Raw genomic sequence first — 23,577 nt, 5'->3', positions numbered from 1 at the left:
TACAGAGACAGTCCCTCTGGAGCAACTTAGGGTTAAGTGTCCTGCTCAGGGACACAATGGTAGTAAGTGGGGTTTGAACCTGGGTCTTCTGGTTCATAAGCGAGTGTGTTACCCACTAGGCTTCTACCACCCATAAGTCGCATGGCTTTCCTGTTTAAGTCACAATAATTTGCTTTGGTATAAAGCGATTTGTTAAATGCCAGATCCTGGCTCTCCTACACGAAGAGCGAGTTGTAAGGCAACAGAATCCCAGGACCACCGTTGTCCTTCAAATGCAACCACTTTCACCTTAAAGTCAGTGCCTGTCAGTTCAGTATTGATGGACCCATCTCATATTCTTTACCTTCTAAAGGACACTGAAAAAGAAAGTGTGCCTTTGTGACTTGGGGCTTTTGGTTTAACACAAAAGGCACAAAATAATTCAAATCAATAAATATCCCCTAAAAGCTGATAGCATGCACAATTGTGAAATGCGCATTCCCGGCCTTTCATAAAGGACACAGAGTGTGTATAAATGACGCTGGGGGTTATTTTTTTAATTTGGACGTGTCATACTGGAACAGAGGAGGACGGTAAATGTGAACGCAGGGGCAGGACGTTTCTTTTTTCTTTTTGTCAAGTTTGGGAGGGAGACGCACCAAAAGCCAGAGTTGGGGGTGCACACGCTGACACCTTGACAGCTCGTAGACGCTGCCTTGCGCACGATCCATCGCCTCACTTAGGGAGGGGCTGCCAATTACTCCTCACGCCCCCGCCCCGGCATCCCAACTGCTGGGCCTTGGAGGATGGAGACGTGTGGTCTGAATCCGCTGTGCTGTTGTACAGTGTGGCCACTGATTATTATCAGACGATTGTCCTCTTCTTGGAGCAATAAAAGAGGAGCAGCAATTTTTAATCCATTTATTGCGGTTATCAAAGTTCAAAATACATTCACGACTGGCATTATTTCGATTTGAATGTAAATAATTAATGGCTGTACAAAGTAGTATAATGATTTTACTACATGGCTTGGGATATAAGCATTTCGTGTTTTAAAAGATTTACACGTGAGAAAACAAATGAAGAGGAGATGCATGAATGTATGAGGATGCAGGGGTACTGGGGTACAGGAACAGCGTTTGGGGGCGTAGGAGGAGGCATCGGCCGATTGGAGCGAGTGCAGAGAGACAAAGGGAGGTCGTGAACAGTGATATCCAAATGGCAAGTCAATTGTCAATAATTTACATTTTCCGGACAAATATCATGAGGAATATTTAAGTGAAGTGATTGTCATTGTGATACACAGCAACACAGCACATGGTGCACACAGTGAAATGTGTCCTCTGTATTTAACCCATCACCCTTGGTGAGCAGTGGGCGGCCATGACAGGCGCCCGGGGAGCAGTGTGTGGGGACGGTGCTTTGCTCAGTGGCACCTCAGTGGCACCTTGGAGGATCGGGCCGCTTCCTTAACCGCTAGGCCAACACTGCCCCATGGAATGCGATGGTGCATTCTTAATTATCTGAAATTATCCAGTTAGAATTGTACAGCGATGAACACAGAGTAGGTTGTACACCTTGCATTTAAGCCATGACAGTAGAACTTTTTTTTTATTCAGTCATGATATGCCCTTTACAGGATATTTTGTGGGGCTTGTCTGTATTTACGGAGAACTACGACCATCAAAATCAATATTAATGCATTTCAGATAGCTTTATGTATGGATTTCTTTCTAGCCACCTGGAGCTTTGGTGTGAGGGCAAACACTACAGAGGGCCTGAAAGGGAATCAATAATTTGATGTAAGGCCATCTGTGATATAAGGAAGCTGTAGAAATTGTGATGCGTTTGTGAACAATTAAACTTCTGGCAATTTTAACAACACATTTTAAATCCAAGAACGAGTTGGAAACGGCCTCTTTCCCGACAAACAAAATCTTTTCTTCATAGTGGTCATAAAACGTCATTTAAAATGTACACTGGGAGTTCTCTGGCCAGCAGATGCTGATCCATGCTTAGTAGACAGTGATTTTGTTGAAAATGACTCGTTTTAGGTAGGACAAAGTCATGCAAGTGACATGCACAGGACATCTAGCTCATTTTTTCCTCTTAACAAGCAGCTTCAGTCGGCAGGTGTCAGAGAGATAAATCAGACGGCACCGTTGCCAAAAGCTTTCCATCAACCCCAGGCATACGGTGCACGCTGCGGTATGCAGATAAGAGGAAACAAGCAGAGGAGACCAGGGCACCTTCCAGATTTCTCCATGGATTCATTCCTACAGAAATACGTTTAGATGAGTCCACGACCGCCATGCGTTGTGTAACCAACTTCAAGGGACAGAGCAAAGAATGGCTTTAAGTTCGCCAGCCCTAGTGGCGGCAAGTGGTGTCAGTATGTGACCATTAGAACAACTCGGAACGTAATGTACGATTAGTGTGTCTGGCCACGCCCTGTTTGGCCGGTGCACCCAGCGCATGAACCTTTGAACCCCTGTGATCACCTTGATCCAGGTATGTTAATATGTTCGCCGTGTTTGCCTCATGTTTGTTAGCATACAGCGCTTAGCAATTGGGTTTAATAACAGCACTTCTTGGGTGCAGCTGAATGCAGATCGTGTGAGACATGCAGGCACGACCTCCCCATTTCTTCTACGAGATGAACAGTAACGCATCTCCCACGTCGCCCCATTCTTTATTAAAGTCTGATTATGAGCGGTCAGCTGAGCCGGGGGCCATGGTGTGACCCACTGGTGATGCTGTTCTCATTTCGCTTCTATCTCATTACTCCGCTCCATTCGAAAAAGATGCATCGTCTCTCATTCGAGGGCCAGAAGAAAAAAAAAAACTCCTGGTGCATCATCATCATCATCAGGTCTGAAGAGAGACGAGTGTTTAGAGTGTGTGACGTAAGGTTCTTGCCCCGTGCTCGAGTCCTTAATGCGATTTTGCAGCGATCGCGCAGCCAGAGCTGTTGACATTCTCCTTGCCGCTCTGACAGCAACAGCACACACACACACACACAGTGACTTTTTGAAATAATTCCTTTTTTATTTCCTCTCAGAGCCGAGACCTTGCCACGATCCTAGTTATTACATGGACGATACATTACATGGAGGTCACATACACCGATCGCCACAATTATTCACTTTAGGAGGCCCGAATCCATGCATAATATGAACAGTATACAGTAGACATTTACCCTCAGTTTACTGGTCCAATAAGAGTACATTTGGAATCAAGAAGCGCACCGTACCGGTTATGGCAATACAGACTTTAATAATATCAGGTAGGACTGTGAAATACATTCAGTTGGAGAGCCAGTGGGTTCTGGGCGCACAGCATTGGATTAAGTTCACGCCTCCTGTGGACGACATGTTCAGACAAACTCGATCGAGCGATTCCTGAGTGCCAGGCGATGAGAGACTGTGTCCAGGATGTAAATGTGCGGCATTCCATCGGCATGCAGGGACTCCACGTGTCGAGGAGGTCGCCATTCTGAATGCGGTTTGGTGCATCGTGTTCAGAACCTGAATTATTAAATGCTTTTACTTGTTATATCGGACGTCACCGAATGTTGGAGTTAACTCTTTAAGCCTGGTGTCCACTTGGCAGGTCACCGCTGGCCAAGTCCGACTCCGCCTCCCCACTGGCTCCTCCTCCTCTGCGGCCAGACAGACGATCTAAGGACTTGGGGGAGGAGTCCTGCTGCCGCCTGCACCAACACGCGGCCAGGTCCGCTCGGAAGGAGGGGGTGTAGAATCCGTAGATAACGGGGTCACAGCAGGTGTTGAGGTTTCCGAAGACGAAGAGGGCGTGGTGCACGTACTCCGGGGTCTCCTGCAGCATGCTGGGCCGGAACCAGTACCAGATTCCCAGGAGGTAGTAGGGCGTCCAGCACACCACGAAGGACGCCACGATCACAATGGTCATTTTCAAGGTCTTCATACGCGCCTTGGGGATCATGTCCGTCCCACTGCGTCTTAGACACGGCTCTCCACCTAGAGGAAGACAAATCAATTCCCTTTCCCACTCATTTGGCTCAGCCCATCACTGCTGTGAACAGGTTTGAAGAAAATGTCCCCTCACCCCTGCCTTTGCTCCGGTGCATCTGGCGGTTGATCTCGACGAGAATGCGCGTGTAGCAGAAGCTCATGACCAGCAGGGGAAAGACGTAGAGTGTGGTGAAGTGGAACATGTTGTAGGCCGTCTCCTGCCATCGGTGCTGGAAGCTCCCGTGGGTGACGCACTGGGTGAAGTCCACACCTTCGGCCTTGATGGCTCGGAATATGAAGAGCTGTTCACAAAACAACATAAACGGGGTTGAATTTTGCAATATCATTAAAATTAGGCATGCGTCTGGTTACATTTACATTTATATTTAGAGGATTTACCAGATGCCCTTATCCAGAGCGACTTACAATCAGTAGTTACAGGGACAGTCCCCCCCCTGGAGACACTCAGGGTTAAGTGTCTTGCTCAGGGACACAATGGTAGTAAGTGGGATTCGAACCCGGGTCTTCTGATTCATAGGCGAGTGTGTTACCCACTAGGCTACTACCACCCACAGTGGTTTTGCTAAATGAACTCGGACTCGGACTTGGTGATTGACTCAGCAGTGTCCACGTTCTTTTTCTCATTTGGGCCTCGTCCCCTCTTGTTTCCTATTTTTGAAGAGAATTAAGTTTCGTTTAACACTTGGGCCTGGGTCCCCCATCCCCCATCGTGACAAATAATGTTTTGTCCTGCCGTATGGATATTTGGCTGACACTTACTTCATAGGTCGGGGATTTTTGGCAATTAGTGTGATTACGAAGCAATTCGCCATTGTGAATGTTCACCTTGACATGTTTGTGAGATTTTAAATTGTTTTTTGGTTTTGTTTTTTCCCTCATAAAACTGTTCAAAAACCAAAACGGTTGGCTGTTCAAAACCGATGAGCGTCAGCATTTCGCTGCTTGTTTGGTGCAAGCAGAGACTCAGCAATCTTTCAAGTTGTGTGCAAAGCAATGTGATAAATTATGCAGTAAACTATGTAGCTGCGATACAGGAGAGAAGCACCATTACAGTCGGTGCCCACATCTGCCTGGGCCCAGAATAAATTTATGGATATTTATCCCGCAGCTTCGTATTTTCAGCACTTTCATGTTAATGTAAAGCCAAGCCGTTTGTGACAGTTTACAGTAGCGTGTTTTAGCGTAATTGCCAATACCTGGATTTAATCCGTAGACCTGTACTTACAGTATTCTAGTCTGAGATCAGTCCTTCTGGCATTATAAATGAGATAATGTCGGCCAGTAAAGCATTACTTAAAATGTCACATACAGTACAGGCCAAAAGTTCCGACACGCCTTCTCTTCTGTGTGTTCTTTATTTCCATGACCATTTACGTTGGTAGATTCTCACTGAAGGCATCAAAACTATGAATGTGGAGTTATGGACTTAACAAAATGTGGAGACCTGGCCTCCACAGTCACCGGACCTGAACCCAATCCAGATGGTTTGGGGTGAGCTGGACCAACAAGTGCTAAACACCTCTGGGAACTCCTTCAAGACTGTTGGAGAAGCATTTCAGGTGACGACCTCTTGAAGCTCATCGAGAGAATGCCAAGAGTGTGCAAAGCAGTAACCAGAGCAAAGAAACTAGAATATAAAACATGTTTTCAGTGTCCAAACCTTTGGTCTGTACTGTATATTAGAAGCGTCTGACAGATTTTAATTCATATTTCATTTTAATTTTTCAAACTGTCCGTGATATTACCTATTAACTCCAGTTAATTGTTACAGTAAAGCGGATTAATTTTTTAATGAAAGCTCAGTATCTCTCATTTAGAAGAGGATTGAACGGTATCAGCTTTTGAAAGTGGACATCTGAATAACCAACTAGACATCGAATTAGTCATTAGTTTAATGAGATCTTCCATCACTTCCATGACATACAACCCCATATACAACCATACTGCCACATCTCTACTGCTTTTCCCATTTGACAGAGCTGAAAATATTTGGTATGTGACCTTCTTGCGATTGCCATTCTGCTGCCTTGTGGCTATCATTATTCTCCAAGACGTCCAGTGGAACTTTCTTATTTAAAGCCTAATGATTTTTGGAGCACAAGGTCACGTTCACAGACAAATCCTTGCATTACGGAAATTGAATGAGTGTAGAGATGTCCCTTTCCCCATCACTAAGATAGCACCACATCTCTCAGAAAGGCAGCCATGCAGAGAGATGCGCGTCTCTGGAGCATGCCAGGCTGAAATCACAGAAGCGTCCAGACGTTCCTCTGTTCCGTCTCATCCATATAGGTGCTGTATCCTATTAAGGGAAAGAGGACACTGACCCCAGACAGGTAATATGATTGGTTGTCACTCTTCACATCAGTCAGGAGAGAGATAGAGGATCAGGAGATGGAACTGGCGGTCAGCTGATCAGCTCTGTTTTCATTAAGGCATTAATGCGCTTTAATGCAAAGTGCAATTTTCAAATATAAGAATAGATGTAGGACTTGTTTTTGGCGGCCTGTTTTAGTTTTAGTCCGGTCTGTGTCAAGCTGTCATTTTAGTTATTATTAGTCTCAGTCACTCATTTTCATCTACTCGACTAAATCCCTGAGCATTTTGGTCTCATTTTAGTCAGAACGAGAACTGACTAGTTTAGTCAACGAGAACATTTTAGTCTAGTTTTAGTCAATCAAATCTGTATTTTAGTCTCGTTTTTTAAGTAATATAAATGTATTTACAAGTAGAACAGACAAATTACATCTTCTTTTAGTCAAACCCATTTTACAATTAAACAAGGTTATCTTATTATTATATTATTGTTACGTTATAGACTGAAGAATACTCGATATTCATTCCAGACGAAATACGCTCCGATTTGTTCCATGTTTTACGACCACACGTTCTGTTTTCTTTTCCACTTCATTGTAAAGAATCTGCTCACCCATCACATGTATCCTAAAATCGGATTAATGCCGTATTGCGGAAGTGACATCATCTCTGCGACCCGATGAGAGATGCATAATATAACACGATTAAATATAATAACGCAATTAAATATATTAACGCAATTAGACGAGAGTTATCATCACATGACCAGCATTTATGTCTCATCTTCATCACGTCAGAAGGGTTCGTTGACCAAGATACTTCGTCATAGTATCGTATTTTGTAAGTAATGTGGCTGTTGCCTAAATTTCAGACACAAATTGTCAGCAAAATGCGGAACCACTCAATGTTTGGAGGGTGGTCATAATGTTATGGCTGATGTGGTGTAGGTTTTATCCCCCTGTTCGGTTCAATTGGAAGTGTTATGTGCGGATTCCTGAGGCGGCAACATCTCATTCACCACAACATAGCCCACCTGTGGTGAAGCCAGAAGCAGACTCAGTGTCCAGGCAGCCAGCAGCATCCTCTTGTTCCTCCTCCCCGCGTCCAGGGAGTCCAGCGGGTGCAGGATAGCGTGGTGACGGTCCAGGCTCACCACCACCAGGATAAAGGCGGCCGAGTGCATGGCGAAGAGCTTCAGGAAGCAGAGCAGCTTGCACATGGCGTTGCCAGCATACCACTGGACAGTAATGTTCCAGATGGCATCCAGGGGCATCACCACAAATGTCATCACCAGGTCGGCGGAGGCCAGGCTGGCAATGAGCGGCCGGAGGTGGGCGGCGAGGCGGCGGCCGCGACCCCGGGTGACGCTGAGCAGCACGGAGAGGTTGCTGACCGCTGCGAACGCGAAGAGGACCATGGTGGCCGCCACCCGGAAGCGGGCCGCCACAGTGAACGTGGGCGTCTCCCATTCAGGGCGGAGGGGTGCGAGGGTGGAGTTGGAAGGGCGTCCATCATAGGAGACCGCTGTAGGCAGCACGATGGACCAGTTAGCCGACATCCTGTCTCTGGAAGGCAAAAATCCTCAATTAGTTCAAAAAGTTTTGATTAAATCAAGGTCAGGCCGCCACTCCATCACCCAACTCCAACAACTTCTCTGGACTGTAGGAGAAACAGGAGTTCCAAGAAGAAATTCCCACATATGAAAGAAAGAGAAGAAAGTGAAAGTGAAGTGATTGTCACATGTGATACACGGCAGCACAGCACACGGTGCACACAGTGAAATGTGTCCTCTGCATTTAACCTGCATCACCCTTGGTGAGCAGTGGGCGGCCATGACGGGCGCCCGAGGAGCAGTGTGTGGGGACGGTGCTTTGCTCAGTGGCACCTTGGCGGATCGGGATTCGAACCGGCAACCTTCTAATTACAGGGCCGCTTCCTGCAGGGAAGAATCACTGCCCTCCTGGCCATATATTCTGGGCTTGTTGGCTTGACTACAGCGCAGCAACACGGTGACACGGTGAAACGTGTCCTCTGTATTTAACCGCCACCCTTGCCAGGCGCCCGGGGAGCAGTGTGTGGGGACGGTTCATGTTCCTGTTCTCACGGGACACAATTCGAGCACCATGCGGCGCGTCAGTACACAGTCGGTAAAGACGCAGCGGCCGATCCGTTGCAGATATTGACATCACCTTGGACAACCCCTTCCAACGACCCCGGAACATCTTCTCTTCTTCCCCGTGTCGTGTACGTGGGCAGTATGGCAGTGAATCTGCCTCTAACCAGCTTCTCGCTGCGTTTGTGTGAATTTCTATGAACCAGAAGACCCAGGTTCAAATCCCACTTACTACCATTGTGTCCCTGAGCAGGACACTTAACCCTGAGTGTCTCCAGGGGGGGACTGTCCCTGTAACTACTGACTGTAAGTCGCTTTGGATAAGGGCGTCTGGTAAACGCTGTAAATGTAAAAATGTAAAAAGAGCCCTGAGACCTTGTGTGAAGTTCCACTTCAATTCCTTCAGCACATCAGCGAGATTAATCTTGTTGCTGTCATCTAGCTGTTAGGGACAGTAAGGGACGCGGGACGAGCAGGAAATGTGACAGCACTCGTTCCGCAAAGGTCCCTCGGACAGGTAATAGGTGTGTTGCCAGTTTGGTTTTGACATGCCCTTTTGTAGAGCCCTGATCGGCAACTCTGCGGGACGCGGACGTGCCGAGCCGGAGAGGAATTTCCGCTCTTTATCCCATTTGATATGATCCGGCGGCCGAAAAAGGCAACAAACACGATGCATGTTAACTGGACCGCAAGTTAATGATAACCCATTAAAGGCAATCAATGGCCGATCCTGAACCCGAAGTTCAGACCATCAATCAAGACAGCAGGTCTTTATCCCCCCAGCCCCCCCCACTATCCAACCTCCGTACGTTTACCAAGATACGATAAGACAAGACGACCCTTTAATAGCAGAAAGTGGACCGTCCAAGATAAAAAATAAGTTCGTAACGGTTCACTCGCTTCCACGCTCGCGGCAAATAAAAGTCAACAAGCCGTTTTAAGACGGGAGCAAGCGCCTGTCAATCAAACCCTGAGCAGACACACCCACCCTCGGTCGTTGGTGTAACCCGTACAGTAAACACAGCCATTTTTTTTTATGCATCAGTCGTTTAACATTAATCACATTTTTGACAGCACTAATAACAATTAACGTGACTTGAGCCAGTCGGCGTTTTGCCAGGCTGCACATTTGTGGCATTTATCAGACGTCCTCAACCAGAGTTAGAGGGACAGTCCCCCCGGAGACACTCGGGGTTAGGTGTCTCGCTCAGGGACACGATGGCGGTTTGCGTTTGACTCCTACCATCTCACTACCCGGCACGTTATGCAAGAGGATCTCGCTCTTCACCACCGTTTCACAGTTATGGTCCTTCAGCTGGCGCGGTTCCTGCAGCCCACCGTCGGACACTGTCCCGCTGTCATGGCCGGTCAGCTTCTGACCTCTGCTGTGCAGCCGACCCCCCCCCCCAAATCTAGACATTTCTAAAAAGATATTTTTAGCCGTGCCTGTACTTTGACATTAATGAGGGCGATGATCCAGGGTCCTGCTGCGTTCCGTCTGTTCGGCAACACTGGCGTCCACTGGCTCGCTGTGGCCCGACGTCCAGCACTGGGACAGCGACCTAGAGCCCTGCGTGTTTACACGCCATTTTTACAGTGTGATCCAGGCAGCAGTCCCGGAGAAGAAAGCACAGCATTCAATCTAAAAACCTTCATCAAGCAGTACGATGTGAGGCCTTTCATGTGTACTGCACATAATCAGACCTTCATAGTGAACACGGTCACCTACAGTAGAGGCCAGAAGTCTGGACACCTTCTCATTCAACGTGTTTTCTTTATTTTCATGACCATTTACATTAGTAGATTCTCACTGAAGACATCAAAACTATGAATGAACACGTGTGGAGTTCTGTACTTAACAGAAAAAAGGTGAAATAAGTGAAAACATGTTTTATATTCTAGTTTCTTTGCTCTGGTTACTGCTTTGCACACTCTTGGCATTCTCTCGATGAGCTTCAAGAGGTCGTCACCTGAAATGCTTCTCCAACAGTCTTGAAGGAGTTCCCAGAGGTGTTTAGCACTTGTTGGTCCAGCTCACCCCAAACCATCTGGATTGGGTTCAGGTCCGGTGACTGTGGAGGTCAGGTCTCCACTTTTTGTTAAGTACAGAACTCCACACGTGTTCATTCATAGTTTTGATGCCTTCAGTGAAAATCTACCAACGTAAATGGTCATGACAATAAAGAAAACACCTTGAATAAGAAGGTGCGTCCAGACTTTTGGCCTGTACTGTATATAAAGTGAAGTGATTGTCATTGTGAAACACTGCAGCACAGCACATGGTGACACAACGAAATGTGTCCTCTGCTTTTAACCATCACCTTTGGTGAGCGGTGGGCAGCCATGACAGGCGCCCGGGGAGCTCACATTGGCTCCAAGCGTCGTGAAGCAACTTGCTTTAAAAACCCCTAACTGGCTTGAAACTACGGTGTGCAAACCACACAAACAAATTGAGAATCACAAAAACCACAAAAACAAATAACAGCACCTGTTAGGATGCATCGTAGAATCAAGCAATTTCCCCATTGACTAAATTTCCCACTTGCGGGCCTAATAAAGGATCATCGTATCTTGACTTGTCTTAAATGGTGAAGACGGTTCACCATGGTTAATAACCATGGTTATTTACTGGCCCGTTATTTTATGTCTCATGCTGTTCCAGCAACATGACTGACAGCCATAAAACATAATGTGGGTGTGGCTTGACGAACCATGGTTGACGTCATCTTATAATGATATTTCGCGTTCGTCCAATAAGAACCGGTAGCCAATCTAGTATTGATTAAGAAATTAAATTATTACCTTAAAAACGATACCAGTATTCGATTGTCTGGGGGTTTAAATGGAAACGGAGCTGCGAACTTCTCGTGAATCATGCGCTCGTCGTGCTTTGTGAATATGATTTAATCATATCCGTCGTTACGTTGATGGTCGTTACGGGAACTTTATTAGAACCTCGCCCCTCACCTCCAGCAGAAGCTGCCCAGGAGCGCGTCGCGGTCCACGGATCCACATCGGACGAGCGCGTCCTCCTCCCAGATCCGCTTCAGCACCGGAAAACGCACATGATGCCACAAAAAAACCCCGGGACCTGACTAATAAAAATGTTCCGGGGAAATCAGTCCGTATCAACCTCCATCTCCGATCTGCGGTGCCGCAGTCAAGCGGAGAGAGAGAGAGGGAGGGAGGGAGAGAGGGAGGGAGGTGAGAGAGAGAGGTGAGAAAGATAGTGTGTGTGTTAGTGAGAGAGACAGAGAGGTGAGAGAGGTAGTGTGTGTGTGTGTGTGTGTGTGTGTGAGTGAGATAGTTTGTGTGTGAGTGTGTGTATATGTGTGAGAGAGATAGTGTTTGTGTGAGAGAAAGTGAGAGAGAGAGAGATGTAGTGTGTGTGTGTGTGTGTGTCTGTGTGTTAGAGAGAGAGATAGTGTGTGTGTGTGTATGTGTGTTAGGAGTGAGAGAGTGTGAGAGAGATAATGTGTGTGTGAGAGAGAGAGATAGTGTGTGTGTGTGAGAGAGAGAGAGATAATGTGTGTGTGTGAGTGAGAGAGATTGTGTGTGTGTGTGTGTGTGTGAGAGAGAGAGATATTGTGTGTGTGTGTGAGAGAGATAGTGTGTGTGTGTGTGTGTGAGAGAGAGAGATAGTGTGTGTGTGTGTGTGTTAGGAGTGAGAGAGTGTGAGAGAGATAATGTGTGTGTGAGAGAGAGAGATAGTGTGTGTTGTGTGAGAGAGAGATAGTGTGTGTGTTGTGTATTGTGGTTAGGATGAGAGAGTGTGGAGAGATAATGTGTGTGGGAGAGAGAGGATGTGTGCGTGTGTGAGAGAGAGAGAGATAATGTGTGTGTGAGTGAGAGAGAGTGTGTGTGTGTGTGTGTGTGTGAGAGAGAGAGATATTGTGTGTGTGTGAGAGAGAGAGAGATGTGTGTGTGTGTGAGAGAGAGAGAGATAGTGTGTGTGTGTGTGTGTGTGTGTGTGTGAGAGAGAGATTGTGTGTGTGTGAGAGAGAGAGATATTGTGTGTGTGTGTGAGAGAGAGAGAGATAGTGTGTGTGTGTGAGTGAGAGAGAGAGAGAGAGATATTGTGTGTGTGTGTGAGAGAGAGAGAGATAGTGTGTGTGTGTGTGTGTGAGAGATTGTGTGTGAGAGAGAGATTCGGTGCAGGGTGTGCAATGGGGAACTGTCCTGCAAATACAAAGTGCTGAATCCCGTTCGCATCTCAGGAATCGATTCCTCGCTCCGTGGTGATCTGAGCGAAAGATCAACGTTGTTCCCTGCGACAGCTGCTTGAATGGAGCACAAATGTTGTGGGAGTGACAGAAGTTGAGGTGGCCCTGAGGTGGCCCTGGAACCAGCATTGCCCCTGAATGAAGGAGGCGATTTCTGAACGAATCTCCGAAATGCAAACAAACAGCCAAAACCAAGTGTCAGTAGGAGGGAGCTGGAGACGGTAGGCGAGGGGATTGACCCGGCTGAGGATCCGAAACGGCCCGATGTACCGAGGGCACAGTTTGTGTGACTCGGCTCTGAGACAAAGTCCCACTCGGAAGCGCAGTCGGCGTGGGTGTCGGCGCGGTCGTGCTGGGCTGACGTCCTGCGGGTGGCGGTGAGGAGGGCGTTTCGGCAGCCACGGATCATCTGACGGGCCGAAGGGAACCCACCTGTGGCCACCTGGTGGGCGAAGATGGCAGGTTGAAAGCCGTAACAGACTTCAAATGGGCTATGTCCGGTGGCGGAGGAAACTTGCAGGTTATGGGCCAGCTCCACCCAAAGGAGGAAACCGGGCCAGGTGTGTTGATGGTATCGTCCCAGGTGTTGGTTGGTTCTCTCCACCTGGCCGTTGGAGGGAGGGAGGGAGGTGAGAGAGAGAGGTGAGAAAGATAGTGTGTGTGTTAGTGAGAGAGACAGAGAGAGTGTGTGTGTGTGTGTGTGTGTGAGTGTGTGTATGTGTGAGAGAGATAGTGTTTGTGTGAGAGAAAGTGAGAGAGATAGTTTTTGTGTGAGTGTGTGTGTGTGAGAGAGAGAGATAGTGTGTGTGTGTGTGTGTGTGTGAGAGAGAGTGACAAATAATATGTGTGTGAGTGAGAGAGATGTAGTGTGTGTGTGTGTCTGTGTGTTAGAGACAGAGAGAGTGTGTGTGTGTGAGTGTGTGTATGTGTGAGAGAGATAGTGTTTGTGTGAGAGAAAGTGAGAGAGATAGTTTTTGTGTGAGAGAAAGTGAGAGAGATAGTTTTTGTGTGAGTGTGTGTGTGTGTGAGAGAGAGAGAGATAGTGTGTGTGTGTGTGTGAGAGAGAGTGACAAATAATATGTGTGTGAGTGAGAGAGAGAGATGTAGTGTGTGTGTGTGTGTGTGTCTCTGCGTGTTAGAGAGAGAGAGATTGTGTGTGTGTGTGAGAGAGAGAGAGATAGTGTGTGTGTGTGTGTATGTGTGTTAGGAGTGAGAGAGAGTGAGACAGATAGTTTGTGTGTGTGAGAGAGAGAAAGTGAGAGAGATAGTTTGTGTCTGTGTGTGTGTAAGAGAGAGATAATGTGTGTGTGAGAGAGAGATATTGTGTGTGTGTGTGTGTGAGAGAGAGTGACAAATAATATGTGTGTGAGTGAGAGAGAGAGATTGTGTGTGTGTGTGTGTGTGTGAGAGAGAGAGAGATAGTGTGTGTGTGTGTGTATGTGTGTTAGAAGTGAGAGAGAGTGAGACAGATAGTTTGTGTGTGTGTGAGAGAGAAAGTGAGAGAGATAGTTTGTGTCTGTGTGTGTGTGAGAGAGAGATAATGTGTGTGTGAGAGAGAGATATTGTGTGTGTGTGTGTGTGTGTGTGTGAGAGAGAGATAATGTGTGTGTGAGAGAGAGAGATAATGTGTGTGTGTGAGAGAGAGAGATTGTGTGTGTGTGTGTGTGTGTGAGAGAGAGAGAGATAGTGTGTGTGTGTGTGTATGTGTGTTAGAAGTGAGAGAGAGTGAGACAGATAGTTTGTGTGTGTGTGAGAGAGAAAGTGAGAGAGATAGTTTGTGTCTGTGTGTGTGTGAGAGAGAGATAATGTGTGTGTGAGAGAGAGATATTGTGTGTGTGTGTGTGTGTGAGAGAGATAATGTGTGTGTGAGAGAGAGAGATAATGTGTGTGTGTGAGAGAGAGAGATTGTGTGTGTGTGTGTGTGTGTGTGAGAGAGAGAGAGAGAGATATTGTGTGTGTGTGTGAGAGAGAGAGAGATAGTATGATATCGTCCCAGGTGTTGGTTGGTTCTCTCCACCTGGCCGTTGGTCTGAGGGTGGTAGCCAGAGGAGAGACTGCAGGTGGAATGAGGCGGCAGGAGGCCTTCCACACAGCTGAGACAAACTGGGGTCTCTGATCAGACACAGTGTCCTGGGGGAACCCATGGAGGCGGACAACGCGCTGAAGCACGAGGTCAGCAGTTGTGGCAGAGGACGGTAGGGCGGGCAGGGCGACCAAGTGGTCCACCATAGAGAAGTGTCACAGCTTTTGCTTTGCTCCTCGAGTGCCCGTTTGACTGCTAGCACACCGTTTTCAAGTGAACTTGAAAAGAAGCAACACGGGTGCAATTCCTGGTCCGGACCGCGTTGAGAGAGGACAGCGCCAGCACCCACCTCTGATGCGTTCACTTCCACAACAAATGGAAGTGAAGGATCTGGATGTTGAAGGACAGGAGCGGTGATGAAACGAAGGCACAGGGACTTGAAGGCATGTCAAAAATATGCCATTTATACATTTATTAACCTCATGGTCAAACTTGTCCCACACCCCAGTCATTGTTTTCTAAGGAGCCCCGTAAGGGTCATGTATGCCATGCAAATTAAGAATCTTTGTGACATGCAAAATTACACTGCAATCTTTTAAATGTTACAGGAATGCATTATCAATATGCTAGGCACTGTATAAGGTCGACTTCCTCATGCTTCACATCCAGCAGGTCTGTGAAGCGAAACACTGCAGCACATCACATAAGGTGCACACAACGAAATGTGGGCAGCCATGCCAGGGGCCTGTGCCTCGCACATGATCTCCAAGCAGGTCAGGCCGCTTGCATAGTCACATGACCAGTTTTCTCCCCCTACCACATCGCTTGATTTGTTTTTCTACCACCTCAGCAAAAAAGATTTTCCCTACTACTTCTCAACCTAAATATTTTTTTAAATAATAATAATTTTAAAAAAGTATAATGTAACTTACATCTCTTTCTGCACCTAATGCGTCACCTGGTGCAGCGTCATGCATTACAGGATGAGTTCACTTGAGAGCTGTCATAATTATGCCTTTATTTCGCAAATCCCATACCAATTTTCAGCGTAGTGGCCTGTGGTTTGCCCACCCCTGACCTAGACACACTTCTGTGCTTTTGGTTTCTTACTTTCTTGATTATATGAGCATTGTTCATGCATATTGTTGACGACTTAGGCAGGGATGTGCATTTTGGCCAAATTTTTCATTAAATTAAAATATTTTTTACATTGTAAACAATGTAAACAGAAATGCTAGCGTTTTCACACCTTACACACAAGAGCTTGCTCGTTGAAACCAATTATACAAAGAAAAAATAGATCCAACAATAACAATTCTACAGGAAAAAGTTCATATGGCCACGAGTGAAAAAATTTAATTATGTTCAGTAATGTGTTCAGCAGTAACTCGTTTTAAACCGAAATAACGTCCTTTTTTCTGCATTACATTTTGATGGTTCTAGGGCTATGTGTGTGTGTGTCCTAAAAAGCTAAATGCACTGGAGTGAAGTGCAAACAAGATGGAAAGTGTGTGTGTGTGAGAGAGAGAGAACATGTGTATGTGTGGATCACTGCATGTGTGCATCCTGGTTGGCTTATTTTACTGAGATTTCAGTGCAGGTCAGTGTTGCCAGATGTACGATAATTATTCTATTTGTACCATAATTTTACCCTCTGTACGGTATATGATCAGTAATTCCAAAAAAATCCCATACCGCACAATCATTTTACACTACCGGCGCTACTTTTTAACAAGAATTTTTATACCGCTGCCAGAAAATCACCAAGCGACCTCATTATAATAAAATCGATTATGTTCTGCACTGCATCCATACAATATTGATGCACGTCTGCATCGCGATGCATCGAATTTCATCACCCCTACGATATAGGAAAGATTTCTTTCCCCTCACTATCACCCTGCTAAACAACTCAGTTGTTACCATATCACAATTGCACTTCATAGATTTTCATATCTATATCTATAAACTGAGGTTTCACTTGAACACAACACACCCCAATTTCCCTCAGTCACTCCTGGCCAACCCCCTGCCGTAAGGGAAGAATGCAGGGACTTTATAAAAAAAAAAAACATCCCCACTCCACCCAATTCTTTCCTAAAGAAAAGCCTGCTCTTCATAAAGAACAGTCACAGGTATATTTAAGGATAGTAATCTTATTGCAAACATATTACAACTATTCTTTAACTAATTGTAGACCAAGAAATGCAGGTCAGTGAAACAGAAGTGAATGGGGTTAAACTCCAAAACCTGTTTCTATTACAAATTCCTGAACGTCCTTGGTAAGGGGGCATATGGGGTAGTTTATAAGGCCATGAATAGACAGAACGGCCAGATGGCTGCAGTTAAGATTATGGGGGGGGGATGCAAATGATATAACAACTAGCAAGGAAGTGAAATTCATGCAGAACGTCAACCACTATAACCTTACAAAGCTCATACAGATCTACTCCTATGACGACTTGGTTTACGTGTGCATGGAGTATTGTGGTGGTGGCTTCTTGTGGGATCTGTGTTACAAGACAGGACCCTTCACTGAGCTGGAACGCTCGCATATGTAAGGATGTCTAGAAGGCCTACAGTACATGCATAGGAGGGGTTATATGCACAGGGACATCAAACTAGAAAACATCTTGATCACTGATGCTGGGGAAGACAAGATTTGTGATTTTGGCCTGTTCCAGTGGATTGAGAACAAACCAGCTGGATTTGCAGGAACGCTACAATGCATGGCTCCTGAGGTTTTAAACTCTAATAAACTTGGCAACTATGACGAGCGATGTGACATTTGGTCCCTGGGCATGAGCATGAAGATTCGACTGAAGCTGGGCAGATGTGTCCTGAAATGTATGATGTCAGCTATGAGATAATAGATTCGACTGAAGCTGGGCAGATGTGTCCTGAGAAGCATGATGTGAGCTATGAGAGGGTTAGGGTTAAATTTGTCCTGAAATGCATGATATTAGCTATGAGACAGACAATTCCATTTAAGTAGGGCAGATGTGTCCTGAGAAGCATGATGTCAGCTATGAGACAGAGTCCTGAGAAGCATGATGTTAGTGGGGTTTGTGTGCAAAAAGTTATTTCTTAAATTTTAATTCATGTACATATTAGGAATATTTTGCATGTGTGTTATTTTGTGAATATTTTTTTATGTTCTTTTAATACTGTATATTGTAGAGAGAGGTGCAGAAAGACGCAATGTTCTGACGCGACCTTTTCTACAGAATACACTTTGCACAGAAAATCTCTTTCTCGCCCCCTAGCTCATCATTTGTGGTTCAAAAAACGAAATAAAAAGTTACACAACGCAGAAGAAGAACCGCTACACTAAAATGACTTTTACCTTGATATTTTAGCGCGGATGTATACCTAGCCGAATTGCACTGTAGGGTGCGAGAACGAGTCTTCGAACTATGAAATGACCACATCAAACGTGACGTGGTAACATGGATGCAGCTATTTAACTGAATAAACCGTTGGTAAACACAAGTACATCTTACTGAACATAATTTATTTTCATCACCAATTATCATAGTAGAACAGCTTTCTCAAGCAGTTTGTGATGCATTTTGGAAACAGGAGATGAGCCCCTGGTCTAATGGTCTTAAGACTTACTTTTAGTCATTATTTGGGTAGCACACATATTCTGAATGCCTTCAGCAGAATTCAAATGAGCCATTTTAATCTAGATTAATATAGATTAATGTAGATTAATTTAAAATATAGATTAATCTAGATTAATTTAGATTACAGTGCGATTAATCTAGATTAATTCCAAGATTACAGTGAGATTAATCTAGATTAAGAAAATTAACCTATGCCCACCTCTAATATCAATGAAAAGTAGCATACAAATTACTAATAGTGAAATGTTTAATTTCAAAGTGAAACATACAAACAACTTCAAAATGCCCGGTGCTTTCATACAATATTCTCCAAAATTAAATAATCACAAAAAACTCTTTACATTACTGTCGAACGACAAACCCTGGTAAGGCTTAAACAACTGTTTTGATTATATTAGGTCATTATAAAATCCTGTATTATAGTTCTTACGTTTAACCAAAACGTTGTTTGGAGGCTGACTTGAACACAGGGATACACAGCTTTGCTAGCTCATCCTAGCTTAGCTAGTTAAACTGATGTGAATTTCTTTAGGAAACCTTCAAATAGTCTAAATAGTTAATGCCTACGTTTAGCCAAAACGTTGTTTGGAAGCTGACTTGAACACGGGAATGCATAGCTTCGCTAGCTTAGCCTAGCTTAACCTAAGGTTAAGACTTATAAAACAGGATTTTATAATGGCCAAATATATTCAAAACAATTGTCCAGCCTTACCTATGTAACCCCTGGGATCTGGTTTGGAACGTACAGCGGTTTGTACAGCCCCAAGCAGCACAAAAGTGAGGCATTTTTATGCACTTCTCTCCATAGCAGAGCCTATCACAATATTGCAGCGACGTTGATGTACAAGGCAGCTCGTCATGCAGCGTCTACCCATATGTCTATGCGAGTCACGAATCTGAGGTTTCCATTGAACCATCATGTGACCAAACCAGCACATTCGACTGAAGTGAGACTTCAGTCAGCTCGCAAACTTTGAATAAGTGATATGTTGCCGATCCAATCCATGTACTAATCATTTAAATCGCAGCTTTTTGCGTTCATGTAATCGCACAGACACTGACATCACGATTACGATTAATCACTAATAGGAACGGTACCTTGCAATTTAGGATTTGATACCACAACCTTCCAGTTTTTTTCCTTAACGTCACCAATATGTTTTCTTAACCTATAAGATGCCCTGTGTTGTATTTTGTAGAGCTTTTATTTGACTTATGCACTTTTCTGTATTAGATTCACTCAACAATGGACCAAGCCATGATTGAAACCATGGTCATGATGTAAGCCATGGTCATGATGTAAGCCATGGTCATGATGTAAGCCATGGTCATGATGGAAACCATGGTCATGATGTAAGCCATGGTCATGATGCAACCCAAGTCCTAGGTGCCCAAGTCCATGAAGGTACCCAAGTCCATGAAGGTACCCAAGTCCATGAAGGTACCCAAGTCCATTATAGTAACCAGGGTATAGGTAACCAGGTGCCATGTAATAATAAGAGGTGTCATAGTAAAAAAGATTTTCCATGCAGCTCCCTATGCACTTCCCAGCTTTTTTAAACCATGCCCTTAATTGTTTTAACACACGTTTGCCGCCATTTTTAAATTTTTCACACATATTCTTGAAACCAGATTTAATCTTGTGACCTTAGCTATTCTTGCTATTTATATATATTCTTTCCCATTTAACTTCTTGAGAGGGATAAGAACTCTTCATCAAATTGTCCTTATTCATTTAAAATTCTTACAAATCTTTACACTTAAATAATATTGCTTTCTTAGTTGGGTTGTCCCTTTATGAAGCGATAATTTTTACGAGGCATCTTTATGCATCTAACCATTCATTTAACCATATTCTGTAAAATAAAAGTAATACATGGTGACATATAATATCAAATTGTGTCAACCATTTCTTCTCGCAAGCACGTTATGAAAGTGTGGTGTAAAGCCTTCTGCCGCGTGTTCAGTGCAAAAGACATTCGTAATTTTTTGTGCAATTCTTTTGACTCCAGATTTAATTTTTTGCCAGACCTTCTTTAAAATTAACATACAACCTGTTTGAACTTGGGAATTTTTTTCTGTGACACTTTTTACATGTAAGTCAGAAGAAGAAATTTCATCTTGTTGTTCTTTATTACTTAATGCCATATATATATATATATATATGTGTGTGCTGATATATGTTTAAAAAAACTTAATTTCCTGTAATTTATTAAAATTTCCTCTCAAGAAACAAATTATTCTTTAGTTTTAGAGCTAATTCAGATGACACTAATTTCACATGGAGCTGCCCTCATACATGGGAGCAACGTGCTTTCTACAATGCGCCTCGCAGAGAGTGGAAAACATGCATAACCAGATGATAATATATAAATGTATATATAGTGCATCAATTTGTCCATGTTTTGTTAACCAGATGATAATATATAAATTTAATAATATAATATATAAATTTAATCAATTAATTAAATTGACTAAATCTTTGATTTTTTTCGGCATTCTACACTCAACACCCCATAATGACAATGTAAAAATTGGTTTTGGCAAATATATTAAACTGAGAAAGCACATGTACATGCGTATTTACAGCCTTTGCCATGAAGCTCAAAATAGAGCTAAGGTGCGTCCTATTTCCTCTGATCATCCATTCATTTTTCAATCTTTTGTCATGTATAGCTACACTGCAAAGAAGCTTTTCTTACCTAGTACATTTACATTTACATTTACAGCATTTATCAGACGCCCTTATCCAGAGCGACTTACAATCAGTAGTTACAGGGACAGTGCCCCTGGAGCAACTTAGGGTTAAGTGTCTTGCTCAGGGACACAATGGTAGTAAGCGGGATTTGAACCTGGGTCTTCTGGTTCTTAGGCGAGTGTATTACCCACTAGGCTACTACCACCCTAGTAATTGTGTCTCGTTTCCAGTCCAAATATCTAAAAAATCTTAAATCAAGATTACTAGACAAGAAAAATGGCGTGAGAAAATTAAGTGATGCTTAAAACTTCTGTTTGAGATTATATCTCATTAAGATTAGTTTTCTTACTCCATTGGCAGATAATTTTGCTTGTTTTAAGCAAACAATCACTTAATTTTGAGATGTTTTTTCAGAAAACAAGATAATTGGGTCTGTCAGGAAGACAGACCATTTATTATTGTGCTGAGAATGGCAAAAAAGAACATTAAAGAGCGTTAAAGACCGCCACGCGAAGACCGTCAAACGTAAAGAAACAACGGATTTGTAAAATAAAACTTCTTTGAAGTGATACTGCAGTACCACAGTAAAGAAGCCCCATTTTACAAATCCCATGCCCGCAGCTGTGACCAATGCCCGGACAGACCCATCAAAATTTCCCCTGGAATTTTGGCTTCTAGTTTCTTATGCTATTTCGTGTGTCTAGTAAATGTATCTTGATTCAAGATTTTTTAGATATTTGGACTGAAAACAGGACAAAACTACTAAGTTAGAAAAGCATTTTTTTAGAGGGTGTGTGTGTGTGTCAGTGTGAGAGTTTGTGAGTGTGTGCGTCTGCGAGTGTGTGGATCTGCAGTGTAGTCTAGAGAACAAGTTCTGACATTCAAACAAAATGTTCTTTATTTTCTTATAAATTATTTATCTTTCTGGCAGCTCAGGTGGCACTTTATTTAAAAAAAAAAAAAAAAAAAAAAAGTCTATATTTGGCAGGTGTTGTCACGTCCATGCGGGCATGACACGGCGGGTGAACGGAGAGGAGGACGAAGAGTGACAAGGAATGACGAGAGTAACCCCCATTTCGGACCGGATCCTGACAGAATCCCCCCTTCTATGGCACGACGCCTGGCGGGCCAGACGAAGCAGTCCATGAAGGAGGGAGGAAAGTCCAAAACACAGTCTTAAATGGTCCGAGTGGACAGGAGGAATCGAACGGAATCGATTCGAGTGAACCAGGATAGAAAAGATGAGCTGAGATGAATGATTAATGAATGACTGAATGGTCCGGTATTCACGATGGATGAGCGGCGGTTCTCCAGCGCAGACGGCTTCGGGCCAGTTTGGTACTGGCACCTCGTCCGCATGCGTCCGCCGCTCCCTGTCAGTCTCCGGCTCGCCCCGCTGAATGGCTGCTCCTCACCTTCAACGCCGCCAGACACGGGACTGAGAGGCAGGGGTCGGGACCCTGCTGAATGAAGCCATGGAAGGCCAGGGACAAGGAAGCTGGCGGCGTCCTCCCGGCGAGTCGCGGCTCCTCCGATCTCAGCGGGGCTGCGTCAGGTGGCGTCCAAATGTGGGTCAAGTCTTTGTCACGTCCATGCGGGCATGACGCGGCGGGTAAACGGAGAGGAGGACGAAAAGTGACGAGGAATGACTAGGAATGGAGGACGCTTTCACCTGACATCACGGAACAGGGGTTTAATGGTGAATCACAGGACATCCGAGACGTAGACACTGGTGAACACGGAACATAACTTCAAAGACCTGACAGCGGACAGAAACGAACAGGGCAGCTTTATACAATTAAACACAGGCGAAAACGATTAGGGAACATTACGCAGGACAATAATTAAACTCCGGTCCGGATCCTGATCCTGATCCGGACCGGAGTAACCCCCATTTCGGACCGAATCCTGACAGGTGTAAAGCATACATGTGTATGTTTTTTGTGTTAGTCCATTTTAATTGTATTATTATTATAGCAGCTCAAGGAGCAACATGTTTGTGCACTTTCTAAAGATTTTGGTTCTGTTTTTGAATAAAGGGTTGGAAATGAATGCTTTTCTTGTTTTTTGTTTTTTATCCGATTCTACGATTAATCAATAATCGTTTATTAAAATAATCGTTAGTTGCAGCCCTAAACCCAAAGCTATTTTCTTGTTTTTATTATTAGATGTGTTTATTTACTAGAATTCCCCTCAGAATTCTAATCCATTTTGGAATAAAACTATAACATAACCAAACGTGAAAAAAATAATACGCAGGCGGTCACGTAAAATTTGGTGAGAATGTTGAAAGATTAGCATGTTAATGCTAACAGAAAAAAATACTAACAGGGCATTACCAAGATGCAACACATTACATTTGGTAACGTTTGGACCATGTTAAGAAATTATTGCGTTAGCATGCTAATGCCAAATGCTAACAGGGCGTGGCCGAGATGAGTCTCGTTAAATTTCATGACATTTGGGACATGTTCAAAAATTAGCATGTTAGCCACGCCCACTTATATCACTTATAACAGTAATAACAAACCTCACACAATTGAGTACTAATTTTTGATACATAGCTTGACGATGTGCGTGCTT

The 23,577-nt window shown here is 44.3% G+C and overlaps 1 protein-coding gene across 1 annotated transcript; it reads right to left on the bottom strand.

Moving 5' to 3' along the window:
- Nucleotides 1–3,120: 3,120 nt before the first annotated feature.
- On the bottom strand, nucleotides 3,121–11,632 carry gnrhr1 (gonadotropin releasing hormone receptor 1). The gene is made up of 4 exons (XM_028963585.1): nucleotides 11,389–11,632; nucleotides 7,342–7,873; nucleotides 4,066–4,273; nucleotides 3,121–3,977 (listed from the first exon to the last, which is right to left on the bottom strand). Exons 2-4 carry the CDS (start codon nucleotides 7,864–7,866, stop codon nucleotides 3,568–3,570), a joined length of 1,143 nt encoding a protein of 380 aa, XP_028819418.1. The 5' UTR covers nucleotides 7,867–7,873; nucleotides 11,389–11,632; the 3' UTR covers nucleotides 3,121–3,567.
- Nucleotides 11,633–23,577: the final 11,945 nt, after the last annotated feature.

Source organism: Denticeps clupeoides, chromosome 20 (genome assembly GCF_900700375.1).
Source record: "Denticeps clupeoides chromosome 20, fDenClu1.1, whole genome shotgun sequence".
NCBI lineage: Eukaryota > Metazoa > Chordata > Actinopteri > Clupeiformes > Denticipitidae > Denticeps > Denticeps clupeoides.
Note: the sequence above shows the minus strand (reverse complement) of the source record. Positions and strands in the feature narration are given on the sequence as shown.

Bases quoted from the DNA above. Each gene is read 5' to 3' on its own strand.
- gnrhr1 (XM_028963585.1), bottom strand. From the start codon at position 7,866: ATGTCGGCTAACTGGTCCATCGTGCTGCCTACAGCGGTCTCCTATGAT. The intron at 4,274-7,341 runs GTGGGCTATGTT...TTTTGTGAACAG, and splicing joins TGCTTCTGGCTTCACCACAG to CTCTTCATATTCCGAGCCAT. The intron at 3,978-4,065 runs GTGAGGGGACAT...GTCTTCCTCTAG, and splicing joins GCACCGGAGCAAAGGCAGGG to GTGGAGAGCCGTGTCTAAGA.